Source organism: Carex rostrata, chromosome 11, assembly GCF_964058835.1.
Source record: "Carex rostrata chromosome 11, lpCarRost1.2, whole genome shotgun sequence".
Taxonomy (NCBI): domain Eukaryota; kingdom Viridiplantae; phylum Streptophyta; class Magnoliopsida; order Poales; family Cyperaceae; genus Carex; species Carex rostrata.
This window is the reverse complement of record NC_135928.1, coordinates 13251715-13266850: the sequence shown is the minus strand read 5'-3', so window position 1 is coordinate 13266850 and position 15136 is coordinate 13251715. Positions and strand designations below refer to the sequence as shown.

Sequence of the window (15136 nt, the reverse complement as noted above, 5' to 3'; positions counted from 1 at the left end):
GGTTAACATAGTAAACCATCTTCAAAATTCATGAAAATTGACCGACATGTAGTCTTGACATTGTAGAACAAGTCTGTGAAGTTTTATTTAAAATCTCTGAACAGATTGTGAGACATCATCACTCAAAAATTGCCCGAACTGCTAAAGGAGTGCTTCTGAGTCCAACTTTGCATCTCTGATTAACATAGGAAACCATTTTCAAAATTCATGAAAATTGACCGACATGTATTCTTGACATCGTAGAACAAGTCTGTGAAATTTTATTTAAAATCTCTGAACAGATCGTGAGATATCATCACTCAAAAATTGTCCGAACTGCTAAAGGAGTGTTTCTGAGTCCAACTTTGCATCCCTGGTTAACATAGGAAAACATCTTCAAAATTCATGAAAATTGACCGACATGTAGTCTTGACATCGTAGAACAAGACTGTGAAGTTTCATCCAAAATCTCTAAACAGATCGTGAGATATTATCACTCAAAAATTGCCTAGGCCATTTTAATTCGGGCCGCACAGAATATATGCGGTTTGGGTAGAAATAAAAATTTTCGAAAAACTTGATTATTTATAATAAAATTATTTATTTTTTGGATAAAAATAAAAATCTCGGACCTAAGGCCCCTACCCAAATATCTATAAATTAATGAGAAAATATATAAAAGAAGGTGGCCCGCAAATCCTCAAAAAACTGATCGATTATGGGAAATAGCAAAATAAACAAACATTCTAATAGAATTGAAATCATTCCTGAAACTTGTCACCTACGTACTACCACCACAATATTTTAGGCCTCCTCTGTAAATGCCGCCATTTGTTTACCTTTGAGCTTAAATATGAAGAAGAATATGGAATTAGGAATGATTTAATATAACATTGCATTAGAAATAGGCTTAATTTTTAAGAAATTTTTTATTACCGTGTAGCAATCTAACATTAATTTGAACATGAAATTTCACATAACTATCGTAATGGACCTCCTCCATAAATGCATGTGACAGATAATCACAATGAACATATAATAAAACGGCTTCATTCCACTCCATCACAAATAAACCAATCTCCAGTCCACGAGATAACTGATTGTATAAAAAAAAATATATATAGGAATTGTTTCCATAATTTTTTTTTTTGGTCTGTTTTTATACAAAATTCAAGAAATGTCATGAAACTTGTCGCTCAAGGGTGTGATCAATGCAAATAAAAGAAAATAGTTAACTAAAACTTGCCTTTGAGTCTTTATGACAAACAATTTTTTTCTCTTTTTCCTCAATATTTGAAAATCTGGGAAAAATAATAAAGTTAGATTTTTGCTTTAACATCCGAAAACTCAACATAATATTATAATATTATTTTATGTAAGGAAAACAAAAGGTACTTTAATTACTACAACAATATCATTTTTTTTGGATATGGGTAACAAATTCTTTTGTATATTTGGTTGATTTAACGATTTTCAAATCATTATCCAGAACCTACAAGGCATAATATTATTATAAAATGGTTTTTAACTATTTATTCAATTATTAAACATTTAAAATTAAATAACTATCTAACCTCTGAATTGGATGTCATCAAAGTTATAAAAGACTTGGAAACAAAAATTATGAAAAATGATATATATATATATATATATAATAATAATAATAATAATAATAATTTCATGAAAAAACTATATAATATTTAGTTTTCTCCAATATTTTTAATTTTGATATATGTTTTTTTGTAGCTTAATTTTCAGATTCTTATTGTTTTAACACAAGATCATGATCTCGGTGTTATGCAGCTCAACCTTCATAGGTTTCAAAATATCAGATTTATAATAACATATGAAATAGTTATATACTCACATTAGAAAAATGCTATACATATAGTTTGTATGAATAGATCATTCTAATTATATTGTCTACCTAACTAAAATCATGACAATGATATAAAATTGAGAACAAGAAACTTGTTGCATTCTTTTATTTTTAATTTGCGTATATTTTGTTTCCAAGTCGGACTTTATTTTAGATGATCTGACTAGATATTTAAATTTCAGAATATATATTTTTGAAGAGTTTCAAATTGACTCAAGCTTAATGATTAGTTTATAATCAATTCAAAGTGTCAGAATATCTTTGGGATTTACAGAGAGCGTGTTCCAACTTTTATTAACGTATCTAATTAGTCATTAGCTATTATTTTGGGAACTATTGGTTGTACACTATATTTAATAAGAATCAATTGAGGTATAGCTAAGTCAATTTGACTTCAATAATGTAAAATTCTAAGTTAAACATCTTGAAGAATGTTAATTTTGAGTCCTAGTGGATAACCGATAGAGGCATCAAACGTTTGATGCTCCGAGACGAGTCATTCCCGGAGTCGCTCTTCTTGCTTGGTCTGCATTCCAATATAAATTTGAAAAAAAGATATAAATGTTATATTAATCTATTTAATTGATAAGTAGATTAAAATTTTAGAAATTAATAATGAAGTAGATCTGTAAAAGGATTAAATTGGTTTTTGATGCCAAATGAATACTGATGGTGGACCGCCTTTGAAAGTTTCCTGACATACCCCGTTTAATCCTTGGCTTGAATTAGAAGTAAAATTTTTATTTTACGGTCTTTTCACAGCTTAAGCATAAACCGGTTTTGGTTACCCCGAAATCCAACAGTATACAGCCATACAAGCGACATCTGCACTACATAAACTATGAATTTAAACATACGTACCAGATAGAGAGAGATGATGCTTTGCCTGCCTTGTCTTGCGTTGATTAGGTCTACATAAAATTAAATGCACACGAGGTCAAAACTGAACTTGAAGTTATCCATTCCTTATAATTTGACACTTCAATGAAATAATGACATTAAATATAAATAGGTCCAAATTGGTTAGTCTTTGTCTTAGTAGTGAAGAAATATCTATGAATTTAATATTTAAGAAAAATTTGACAGCATTTCCCCTTAGTTTCTCAAGTACGCATTAAAAACACATTCTTTTGAACATGTTTCAATACGTACTCGTAGGAACAACAAGGGAAAATGATACAAAATCTTTCTTAAATACTAAATCCACAAACATTTCTTCACATTCTAAATGAGACAAAACATTCAAAGAGCAGTCCCAAAATGGGGACTATTCAAAATTAATCCCTATTAGATTAATTTTGAACGGGTATGAACCTAAAAGGCATACTAAATGTTCCGGTTTTGTTGGATCATAAAACAATACTATACTAATAACTACGCAATTAATAATATAATTAACTACAATTTCATTAAGAGAGAGAGAAAACTTACCTGATTACAAGTAATTATTCTGCTTCTTCCTCGTACCTCTCTTCAAGCCTCTTTCCTTATGCACCTATACCCTATATATAACAAGCAATTTAAAACTTAGCTTAACTGTTTTATATGTTCTTTATAGTTTCTAACTATATGTCAAGCATGCAAGTCTAGATATCTAAATGTTAATTGATGAACATCCTCTCCAACAGTACCAACCATCAGTCCACCCTTTAACTCTATATAAACCCAAAAAACATGCACACATATCATTGCAATAAGCTAGTAATAATGTACCAAGGGCAGTCACTTTGACTAAAAAAAAAAATTCTCATATGCGGTATATAAGCAAATGTCTTAGTGGCTGAAATTTCCTTAAATAATTTGAGAGCAAAATAAAAATACAAGCAATAGTGCAAGCTTTCTTAAATAATTGGAAGATAATAGTGAAATATTATCCAACGAGCCAAATGGAGAAAAATAGCATAAAAATAGCACAAAAAGTCTAACTTTGAAAATTTCTAGCTTTGTATAGTATGTTTGTATAGTATGCTGTTTTATTTTTGAAAAGTCTGACTTAGAAAATAGCTAGAAAATAGTACAAAAATTCAAATGGAGAAAACTTTGGCTCTAAACCACTTGTTTTTCTGTCCTCGATCTAACTGTGTAAGTGGATTTTAGATTTGAACTTTTGATCAGCCTACACTGGCTGATCTGTTACAGGAGGTCAAGAAGGAATCTTAGCCAACTTATTATATATATATTTTAACTTTACTATTCCTATATAAATATTTGACTATACATATATAGTAATAGAGGACATAGATGAAAATAACTATACATATATATAATTGGTACATTTGTAAAATAAACACCCTTTGGTACAATTTGTAATTGGTACATTTGTAAACTAAACACCTTTGGTTAATTGTTCCCAACAGTAAAAATATGAAACTAAGAAACTACAAGGGGCAGGAGTCAGGACCCAGTGACAATGGATATAACTTGAAATCATGAAAATCATCAAACATAAATTCAACACTGGTACAGATCAAATACCAGTAAAATAAAAAAAACATGCCTCAACTTGATTTCTTAAAACTCTGACCCTTTTCTAAAATCTGACCCTAAAGAGAGCATTGGAAAGATAATTTTCTCCAAAATCTGATCCTTCTCTACTTAGGTAAACCACATATAAGATATATAACTTGAAAATTAGAAAGCAAAAAGTATACCTTTTCAGTAGGAATTCAACGAAGCAACCTGATAGAACACTTTTCCAGATCTGATCCGGGGATTCGATCAAAGCAAGAAAGTTGAGCCGAGCAGTAGCTTTGCTGGATAGGAGATTTGAGTGAGTTTCTTTTTGAAGAAAGAATATACCTAATTGGTAAATATTGGGAAATAATGCTACACATCAGATCTATTTTGAACAGTTCAGACTGATTTCATAAATTACGGGAGATAGGTTCTTGATTTATGGTTTGGTATCGAAAATTGAAAACCAAATAAAACCTATCCAACCAGCAGAACCGAAATATTAGTAAATATAAGTAAATATTAGCCAAAAGACCGACCAATCAAGGAAAGGGCGAAACCTCTGTTGAAGCCAGCACTGGCAGCTGACTGCCGCAGAGAGGAAGGGAAAGGGACAGGGAATCAACGAGAGGAAGGGAAGGGCTACTGACTAGTTTTGATTGCTGGCTGCTGTCTGGCGAGAGGAAGGGAAGGGCTAGGATTTTGGCGCGACAGGGAGAAAGGACAGAGACAGAAGGGTTTTGGATCTCTGACGCACGAATGTGGCTTTTGGGGCGAAAATTTCGGGGGGGGCTCATTTTTACAGCATCAAGTCCAGTCCTTCGTATACAACACAATAAAATTTTAGAAACGAAAATGTCTCTCTTCTTATTTCCACAGCGCAGCCTTGCATTCCTGTCTGTCTTTTGTGCTTTTAATCTTCTTGATCCGTGATCCGTTTCTTCCCAACTATATTTAAATCAGAGATTATCAGAAAAATTCAGTTATCTGACAAGTATGCAAAACTTACAATTTTGTAATAATAACAAAGTAAATCAAATTTTCGTAATAGTTTTTGCGAAGGGCTGTGCTATGTAAATAAGAGCAGGGATATTTTCGTCCCTAAAATTTTATTGTGCTGTGTATCAAGGAATTTGTGCTATAAAAATGGGCACCCAAATTTCGTAGAAAAATTAATTCGGTGAAAAAAAAAACAAAAATTTCAGTGACCGGTGAAGACGTCATTCGCAGATATGGTCACTGAAAGTCATGGTCGTCGCTGATTTTCGTTTTTTCTTTTTTTTTGAAAAAAACGAAAGTCATGATCACAGTAAAGTCGTTCTGCTGTAGTGATTAGAATTGAAATAATCCCTAAAACTAATAAGACCAAATTATTTAATAGGATGGTTTATCCATTCTACTGCTTTGAATTTTTGAATTTATCACCTACTATCACACACCCAAAAGTAAAAAATTGAACCCCTTTTGTAAAAAATTTATCCATAATCACTCACTTAATCTTCTCCCAATATAACCAATGAATCCCTTCATCTTTTTCTAAATATTTTCAATGAATTCCTTAATCTTCTCCAAACAATTCCTAATGAATAGTTTCATCTCTTCCAAATTGACACCGGGATACTATTATGACTGGCGTGCAAGTGACCTGAAAAAAGAAAAATAATTGGGTCAAAATAAAGAGGTCACAAATATATTAGAAATAAAAATCACAAATGTACTTAGCAATTGACACATATATATGGTGCTACTAGAGATGAATTGTGCTGACCAAAATTGAGATGCTGTGAAACCATTAACTACAAAAAAAAAACATTTAAAACATTTACAATTTTTATTACTAATTTATAAAATATAAGATTCTTGATATAAAGTTTATCATTCCATAACAAATTATAATAATTGACACAAAAAATAAGTGAAAATATATTAAAAATAATATATTTAATTGTAAGATTTGGTTAATTGTTGTAACACCCGGTAACATATACTTTTTTTAATTTCATTGTACTTTATTATAATATTACAAAATTATAAGGTTGAAATGGCAAAATGCAAGCTTTATAAAAAAAAAAAAAATAGCCACGCGGCCTCCATGCATTCCTCCTTTATTCATTTTGCGTAGCACACGTGCCACTTCATATATACCCTCTTAAAACTCCCTATGAATCTTTATATTCTCTTTTCTTTTTCTCTTCCATTTTTTTCTCTCTTTCTTTTTATGTTTTGAATCGATAGATTAAGGAGAAAGAGAGTCAACAGGTTAAATTGAGGGAGAGCAACCTACATGAGCCGCGTGGCATAAATGCCACGTTGGTGTTTTTTAATTTTATTTTATAAAGTTTGCATTTTTGCCATTTCAACCTTATTTTGTTGTAATATTATAATAAAGTCCAAATATAATTACAAAAAAAAAGTATACATTACCGGGTGTTACAAACTTACAATTGTCATAATTGATAATGCCACGACGAGACCAAAAAGTTTTGTTATTTGATCTAGTATTAGACGAACCGATCAATTAACCTGTTATTTAAAAGTTAATTAAGTTTGTATTTTACAGAAATGAAAAACTCTAAATAAAGAATCTAGATATGAACAAAAAAAGTGAGTAATTCTGATATAAATATTTTGCCTATTTTAGGTGAAGGGCCAAAATCTCACGATCAAAACACCGCCCTAATTAAATAAATTAGGGCTTAAATCCAAAATTTACCTTTTTCTGAGAGGAGATTTGAATTTGTTGTTGTTATCCGCGGCTTGTTTAATATCCACTAATTTGGATAAATGAATAAAAATGCTTTAGTATAATGATCTAACATTGTTTAATTTGTTAGTGAATGAAATATAATAATTTGTTTGAGTTGTACAATTTAGGGTTTTCTCCAATATTTTAATTTTTATATATGTTCATTAGCACAACAATAATAATGTCGGTGCTACTTTGCTCAACCTACATAGATTTTAAGATATTAGGCAATTATAATAACATATGAAATAGTTATACACTCTAATTGAAAAAATAGTATACATATATATATATATATATATATATATACTTATATGAATAGATCATTCTAATTATGTTTCTTATCTAACTAATATCATGACAAGGACATGAAATTGAGAGCAACAAACTTGTTGCATCGTTTTCTTTTTAACCTTAATCGTAAGATACTATGTGTATTGCATATGTTAAATTGATCCCACTAATTATTTAATATTTAATTTAAGATTGATATTTGCGGCCCATACAGTCCGTACTTCTGAGCCCAAATATATCAATGATTCCTAGACTAGTTTACTTTTCTCTTTTTAAAGTCTTTGATTGTGACTTGTGAGTCATTCCAGAGCACGTCCAATTGATCAGTTTATGGCTTATTAATAACAGGAGTTTTAACTTATCAAATGAAACAGCACACTGCATAGTTGCATTTACTGATCTGTGATTTCTAATTGAGAAAAGGAAAAACAGAGATTAGATTAAATTCTTTATGAAATGAATTTGTTTTTTCAATTTACAAATGACAAGAATCCAGCGCAGAATATATGTTATTCTCGTAGGGGTGAAAACAGATCGGATATGGAGCGGATATTGGTAAAATTAAATCTCATCCGTTTTTATTTTTCGGATATAGATCAGATCGGATATTTATTAAATAATATTATAGTTTATAATATTTATCTAATTATAATGATGAATACCAATCCACTATTCGGATACGGATAATTAAAATTTAGAACTATATCAGTATCCATATCCACACAGATTTTCGGATATCGGATGTCCATACATAATTTTTCGAATATGGATTGAATATTATCCACTCCGTTTTCACCCCTATATTTATTATCATCTACTATAATTCTTGGTCCATTTATTTAATTAATTAATTATATCAACATTATTAAGGTATTGCAAAGTGCTACAGTACTTTTATGTTAATCTTTGATCACCACATATAAACTATTGATTATCTTTAGACTGCTATATATGTGTTGTATTTTGTATCTAAGGTCGTCAAGGGATGCGCACATCTAGTAATATATGGAAACAAGTAATTGGCCCTCTTTTTGTTTATTATCAAAACAAAAGTGAAAGGAGGAGGAATTATCATTTACTTAAGAAAATAGGTATGCAAAATGAATTATTATTCACTGGGCACTTTTCCAAGGAAGAGGAGAATGAGAAGGAGGAGGACGACGACGAAGAAGACACTGATGAAGTTGTCTTAATGGAATTAACAAAAGCTTCTCTGAACCCTTAAATTATGCAGTGTCTGCATAAAAGTCTTGAATGATGGTACGAACAGCAATTGGAATCCTCACTGAGTGCTTCGAGCTGTCAGACCAAGTCAAGCTTCCAAATGTATAACCTCCTTGCACCTTGCGATTCGCCACAAAAGTCACCTTAAATCTTTCAATTTTCTTATTGCTGTTGAAAGAAAGCAAATTTGGCTCAACAAATACACTGACTCCAGCGGGAGGATGTATGAAAGCCCTGTAAGCCGAGTTGGTGGGTCCCACATTGGTCACAGTTCGCCAGACGGAAATGATATTCTTAAGATCCGGTACAGCAATTGATGGGACATTTAGTTGGTACAGTTGGCCTGTGTACGAGTCACAGTCATCTGATGGACCGAGAGTGCAGTGGAAGAACTTGGTATAATCATTTGGGTCTATGTCATAGACTAGACCAGGATCAGCTGCTTTGTTCGGGTTGATGTGGCCCCCACCATAGTCAAATGGATCTGCGATTTTTCTGGGAGTAGCCTCAGCTTCTATTTGTACACCATATGAATCAACAACAGATGCTGAAAACCCCATCAATGAGTTAGTCTCTCTATTAATCAATAACAAGTTTGATAAATAATTTTGGGTTTGAATCTTTGATGGATCAAAATTGGAGTTATATATTCATCTATTGAATCACAAAAAATGATACAAGTTTTACTAACTGGTAAGAATAATAAATCTGGTGTTGTGCAGTTGGCCTAGGTACATGATACTTAGTGTAACAAAATTGGGTTAAGCTGAACCCAGAAAGATTTGATAGAAAAGGGAGTCAGTTTTCTACAAAATGAACTGATAATTTTTGCACTGACCTGTTGTGACAATTGCAGATTTGATAGCTGCAGGCGACCAATGAGGATGCAGAGATTTGAGAAGTGCAACAACACCAGTCACATGGGGACATGCCATGGACGTACCGGAATTAAACTGGTAACCTCCATTCACAGCTGCCAGTATGCTCACTCCAGGTGCAGCTACATCAGGCTGCACACATACATATCAAAAAATGTTAGAGCTTACACAGTATGTAAATAGTGCCGACAGTTTATATCACAATTGTATTATGGATCGCATGCCTTGAGGATGCCGGGAAATCTCGGGTTTGGACCTCTTGATGAGAATGCAGCAACTTCTGGTGCTAATACTTGTTTTCCTTCTATATTATATGCTGGAGAGATTTTCACCAGTGGAGTGCTGCTTTGCAATTTAAAAAAATGATGGGTTAATACCTTATCTATTGTAGTATCAGGAAAATAAGTATATATATTTCTCTTTTTTCATGTACCGAGTGGAAGATATATAGGAATGGATTTTGTTTGCAATCTCGAAATCTACTAGAGCACAAGGAATTCCTTGACATGTCGGTAGTAAGTTCACCGTGTATTGTGCATATATGAAACCCCTACCCCCAGCATTTAGTACATTCTGTGCTGCTACACCAAAGTTTGATCGAGGTAAAGTTCGTGGAATTGCAGTCGGATCGTAGCACAGCACAATCTTGCCGGTTACTGTTAGCTTGGTTAATATTGAATTGTCACAACTGCAAAAGAAAAAGAAAACCACAAAGAGTTCAATTATTTTTTTTATTTGGAAAAAATTGGAACATTGTAAAATTAAATCTCATATATGCAAGACAGTTTTCTAATTTCATATGTATGGAATACCTCCAACCATGAACAAGCATGGTGAAATTGTTGTTATTAGATTGTTGAGTTTCGTAGAAGATCGATTGACCCTATACATTAGAAAAATAAATAAATAAATAAATGAGCCACCTTAAATTTATATATATATAATGTACAAAAATACCTATGCATTGCAATGTATGGTAGCCTCACTCATATATATAGAGAGAGAGATTGGCTACTCTACTTACATAAGCATATGAGGGTATATGCTTATAAGTTATTTTTTCGTTTTCAAAATTCAAAAAGTCGATCTGAACTGTTAGATGTGATATTTATATTGAAATGTGCTTGGAGACAAAATTTTATATTTTTCTGATTTTTTTTTTTTACTATTTATTAAGCCACTTTGAAAATTGCTGATCCAACGGTGGCTTAACAAAACAGTAAAATCAGAAGCTACCGTTGGATCAGCGATTTTCAAAGTAGCTTAATAAATAGTAAAAAAAGTTCAGAAAAATGTAAAATTTGGTCTCCAAGTACATTTCAATATAGAGATCACATATAACGGTTCAGATCGACTTTTTGGATTTTGAAAACGAAAAAATGACTTATAAGCATATACCCTCATATGCTTATGTAAGTAGAGTAGTCAACCCCCTCTCTCTCTCTCTATATATATAATTATATATATAGGCAAAGGCTTCTATGGACATAAGGACCTATTTGTAAAATGAACATATTTTTATTTTCAAAGTTCAAACAGTCGATCCGAACCATTCATCTTGTTCTCCATATTAATATGTGCTTGGAGACCAAATTTTACATTTTTCTGAATTTTTTTACTATTTATTAAGATGGGTACAAAAAATATCAAATTCAGACCATTGAATTTTGTACCCATCTTAATAAATAGTAAAACAATTCAGAAAAATGTAAAATTTGGTCTCCAAGCACATATTAATATGGAGAATAAGATGAACGGTTCGGATCGACTGTTTGAACTTTGAAAATAAAAATATGTTCATTTTACAAATATGTCCTTATGTCCATATATATATATATATATCTGAAATTAGTTTTTCTGAAATAAAAAAAATTATCAACTTCAATTACATACCACCAATCTCTGATTATTTCCAAGTGTGATAACAGTCGGAAAAGATCGATCGATTGTGCTGGCAGCCACCGTTATTACCCAAGGAACATTATTTTTTACACTCTGAGGTGCAGGCCCCTCATTTCCTGCTGAGAAAACCACTGTAATTCCTTTGGCAATGGCATGTAATGTTCCGGGAAACTCATCTGCGCCACCAATAGACATAGATATAACATCAACACCATCATTTATTGCATCATCTACTGCAGCAAGAACGGCAGCTCCACTGCACCTGACATTTTGGCCCCAGCACGCCTTGTATATAGCAAGCCTGGCACGAGGCGCTCCTCCCCTGACGGATCCAGAGGCTAAACCGTGGAAGCTCGTCTTTGACACTACATTACCTGTAACAAGGAATGAAAATCTAGCCACTTAGAAGGAAATTTCTTCTAAGATTTTGATCGTTTAATTTGTTTTTGGGTAATTAATTAGGTGGCTATGTTTTGTGCTGTGCAAATCTTGATCTTTTCAATTTTATTTTATTTAATAATGAAATTATTGGTTGGTAATCACCAGCAGACCTTCAAAATATTAGTTCACTAGATCATGATATATCTCGGGATCAAATAAAAGGTTCAACTGAGTTAATCAAATAGCCTACAAAGTATATAATAGCGACGATGCTGATGATGTCGTAGCAAATTAATCAAAGACCGAGTATTATATTATCTTGACTAGGAATATTAGTATGTACCCAAACATTAGGATCAATTGGAAAATATACATGGTGCATCTTGAAATTTAAGAAGAAACCCTTAACTACCTGCAGCTGTGGAGGCAGTGTGGGTACCATGTCCTGCATAGTCTCTAGGTGACCGGTATTCCCCTTTGAGGTCACTGGAAGACAGATCTCTGTCATACCAACGTGCACCGATGATTTTATTGCTGCAGTTGCTGGCACCAAATAAGTCACCAGTTTGACATATGCCTTTCCACCGTTTCGGTGCGGGTCCAAAACCAGTAGCATCAAAACTTTTCGATTCGGGCCATATACCTGGTGAAAGTTCAAAGTTCAAAAGAAGTCATATCAGAGAGTACATAATTTAGGACAAGCCCTTATCAGAAAAGCGAATCTAACCTGAATCTATGATTCCGATAATTATATCTTTTCCATAATTTCCCTTCTGAAGTAGTGTATTAGACTGGGAATTAGTGTCAAGCCCAAGAAAGCCCCAGCTGCGTGATGTGTGTGCTGCGAACTTGCGATTAGGTGTCACACTAATTACATCTGGCATATCTGTTGACAGTGATAGTTAATTCAAACAAAAAGGTTATGACATATAAAGATAAAATAAGGAAAAACACAAATTTACTATCGCTATTGTCTTAATTTAATAATAGCTTGCTTGAGGCTGTCTAGCAACACAAAAGGGAACTAATAATTAATACGTTCCTAATGTGGGGAAATAAGTAAAATCACAAACTAAATTACATGGTAAGTAAGGAAAATATACAATTAAATTAATAAACTTTCATTTCTGACAGTACTCACTTGTATCTAATAACTAACTGTAGAAATACACACATGTTGCAATTAACTAATTGTTTGCGATGCAAAAAAATGCATTCAATTTATTGTAGATTATAACCTGAAATAATTTGTGCTTGGGACTCGTTGAGCATTGCGGCAAAACCCGAGAAGCCATGCTTATAACTGTACACAATTGAACTCACTGCTTCCTCCTTACTGTATGGTACGTACATACATTTAATCACAGCACTTTGTAATAATACATCTTAGTTGTAATCGTATACATAATACATATATATTAATTGTAGGTCAAGATATGCCACTTGAATACTTTTCATGTCATTTTCAAAGGGAAAAGTTGGTCTTCAAGTTCTAAAAGTAATTAATTAGCGGCTTTTCACCTAATTAACTAATTAAAATCTGAAATAATTAGAATGAAAAAAAAATATATATAAGAACCTTTCAAAGAGAGGAGTTAGTTTCTCATGGTGCGAGGCCGTTACAAGTTCTGGATCATCGTGTTTTTTCTCTCCAAGGTACACAATATAGATCTGAAATTAACAACAAGTTTTAGCAGAAAGAAATTTAATATGTATATATGTGTCATTTAATTAATTGATCACGTGAGCATTACTTACTTTGCTTGATGCATCTACTCTATGCAGTACTGTTAATTGGAAAATTTGAATGCAGAAAATGAGTGCAAGAACGATAGAAGAGGAAGGCTTGAAATTCATTTTTGCTGTGTTTAATTGGTACAGATATATGTTTGTATTTGCTCCCTATATATATAACTAATACTTCGAGACTTGGTTTATATAACTATTTGTTTATTAACTTTTGCAAATCTGACCTGGTCAAGGCAATGTTGAATATGTGTAACAAAAACTTCTTCTCTTTTTTAGTTTACTTGGCAATCGGAAACTCAAGTAATTAACAAGTTAGTATACGTAGTTTCATTGACAAAATAATTCAATATCTTAATACAAGTTGACAATTTGGAGTTGTACATTCTTTATTACCTCACAAACGGCTCTTGTACATCCTAAATATATGTTTGGAATTTAAATTTAAATATTTAATACTTAAGAGGTAAATTAGTTAATTAATTCTTCAAACGTTCAAATCTATTTTCGGAAATTTGAATTTTGAATTATCATGAAAATAACAAAATCAACAATCGTCATAATCTTTGTATAAAAGGTCGCATGCTTAAAAATTGGGGAGTGCTATTTTCAGGTCAACAATTGCAAAATTGAGAGCTGAGAGAAACTTTTTTTCTCTAAATACCTATTTTACCTCTCAACACTTTCTCTCTCTTATATTTGCCTCATTAATACAGAAAGTTAACAAAGGAATATTAAAAAGTAAAATAAAGAAAGTTTTTTAAGGTTGGCAAATCAGATACCCACAGCAATTGTATTAAAATAGAAAAATATTTTTACAACACATTGTAAGTTACATATATACATAATTACATATTTACAATGCCTAATGTTCTAGGCAAAACAGTACCCTATTATCTATTTACATATTCCCTAATGATGTCCATTGTTTAAAATAAATAAATTAATATCAATCTCTTTAAGAACAAAAAATATATAGAATATAAAGACTACAATAAAATTTATAGATTTAATCTTTTAATACCTGCAACCCCTACGCTTACAAAATATTGATACACTTTGCATATCGGTGGAATGAGAGAATCAATAAAAGTACAAATAAGATAATCAATGGAAGCATTCGTATCTAAAAGGATTAAGGAGATTGGTACACTTTATACATGCTTAATTACAAGTAACCTAAACTTGATAAAATTAACATTGTTTGCACGACATTGAGAACAAAATATTTGTATTTCCATCTAGCTTTGGAGTAAAACCATTAAACATATTGCATACTTAAAAATTTCTTTCTCTTTGAAGAAGACGTATCTTTTCACTTAAAAGCCGCACCTATGAGAAACTTTTTGACAACAACAAAACTAAGTGATTAAAGTTGCATAAATAAAATTTTGAGATTATTCAATTTGTCTTTTCAAATGTTGAGGCGCATGCTCTACACTTCAGTATAAATAGTTGAAAAGATTTTTAATGAGAATGGCAAAAAAATGTTCAGTTGCATTATTCAAGTTCTTGTTATGATATGTACCAGGCACTACATATTTCTGTACCAGTTTAGTATCGATCTAAGTTTTAACATGTTTTATTTGATTTATCTTTTGTCTTTCTTCTTTATTATTTTTAGACCATAAGGTAGATAATGATGTTTCTAGT

General features: G+C 31.7%; 1 protein-coding gene and 1 long non-coding RNA gene across 4 annotated transcripts; both read right to left on the bottom strand.

Moving 5' to 3' along the window:
- Window positions 1-2137: 2137 nt before the first annotated feature.
- On the bottom strand, window positions 2138-5067 carry LOC144562460 (uncharacterized). Of its 3 annotated transcripts, none has more exons than XR_013514085.1 (5): window positions 4852-5067; window positions 4510-4611; window positions 3290-3360; window positions 2720-2769; window positions 2138-2384 (listed from the first exon to the last, which is right to left on the bottom strand). It is a non-coding gene; the product is annotated as an uncharacterized LOC144562460 (long non-coding RNA). The 3 variants fall into 3 exon arrangements; XR_013514086.1 differs by having other exon boundaries at window positions 4510-4657; window positions 4873-5067; XR_013514084.1 differs by having other exon boundaries at window positions 4873-5067.
- Window positions 5068-8570: 3503 nt separating this feature from the next.
- LOC144561747 (subtilisin-like protease SBT3.7) lies at window positions 8571-12724 on the bottom strand. Its single transcript, XM_078310836.1, has 8 exons — window positions 12465-12724; window positions 12150-12380; window positions 11348-11730; window positions 10267-10337; window positions 9888-10142; window positions 9679-9796; window positions 9415-9586; window positions 8571-9123 (listed from the first exon to the last, which is right to left on the bottom strand). The coding sequence occupies exons 1-8, from the start codon at window positions 12619-12621 to the stop codon at window positions 8579-8581; spliced, it is 1932 nt and encodes a 643-aa protein (XP_078166962.1). The 5' UTR covers window positions 12622-12724; the 3' UTR covers window positions 8571-8578.
- Between the last annotated feature and the right edge of the window lie 2412 nt (window positions 12725-15136).

Excerpts from the sequence above, each read along its gene's own strand:
- LOC144561747 (XM_078310836.1), bottom strand. The coding sequence starts at position 12,621 with ATGCCAGATGTAATTAGTGTGACACCTAATCGCAAGTTCGCAGCACAC. Across the intron at positions 12,381-12,464 it reads TATCGGAATCATAGATTCAG|GTATATGGCCCGAATCGAAA; the intron begins GTTAGATTCGCT and ends AACTTTCACCAG. Across the intron at positions 9,124-9,414 it reads ATCTGCAATTGTCACAACAG|CATCTGTTGTTGATTCATAT; the intron begins GTCAGTGCAAAA and ends TGGGGTTTTCAG.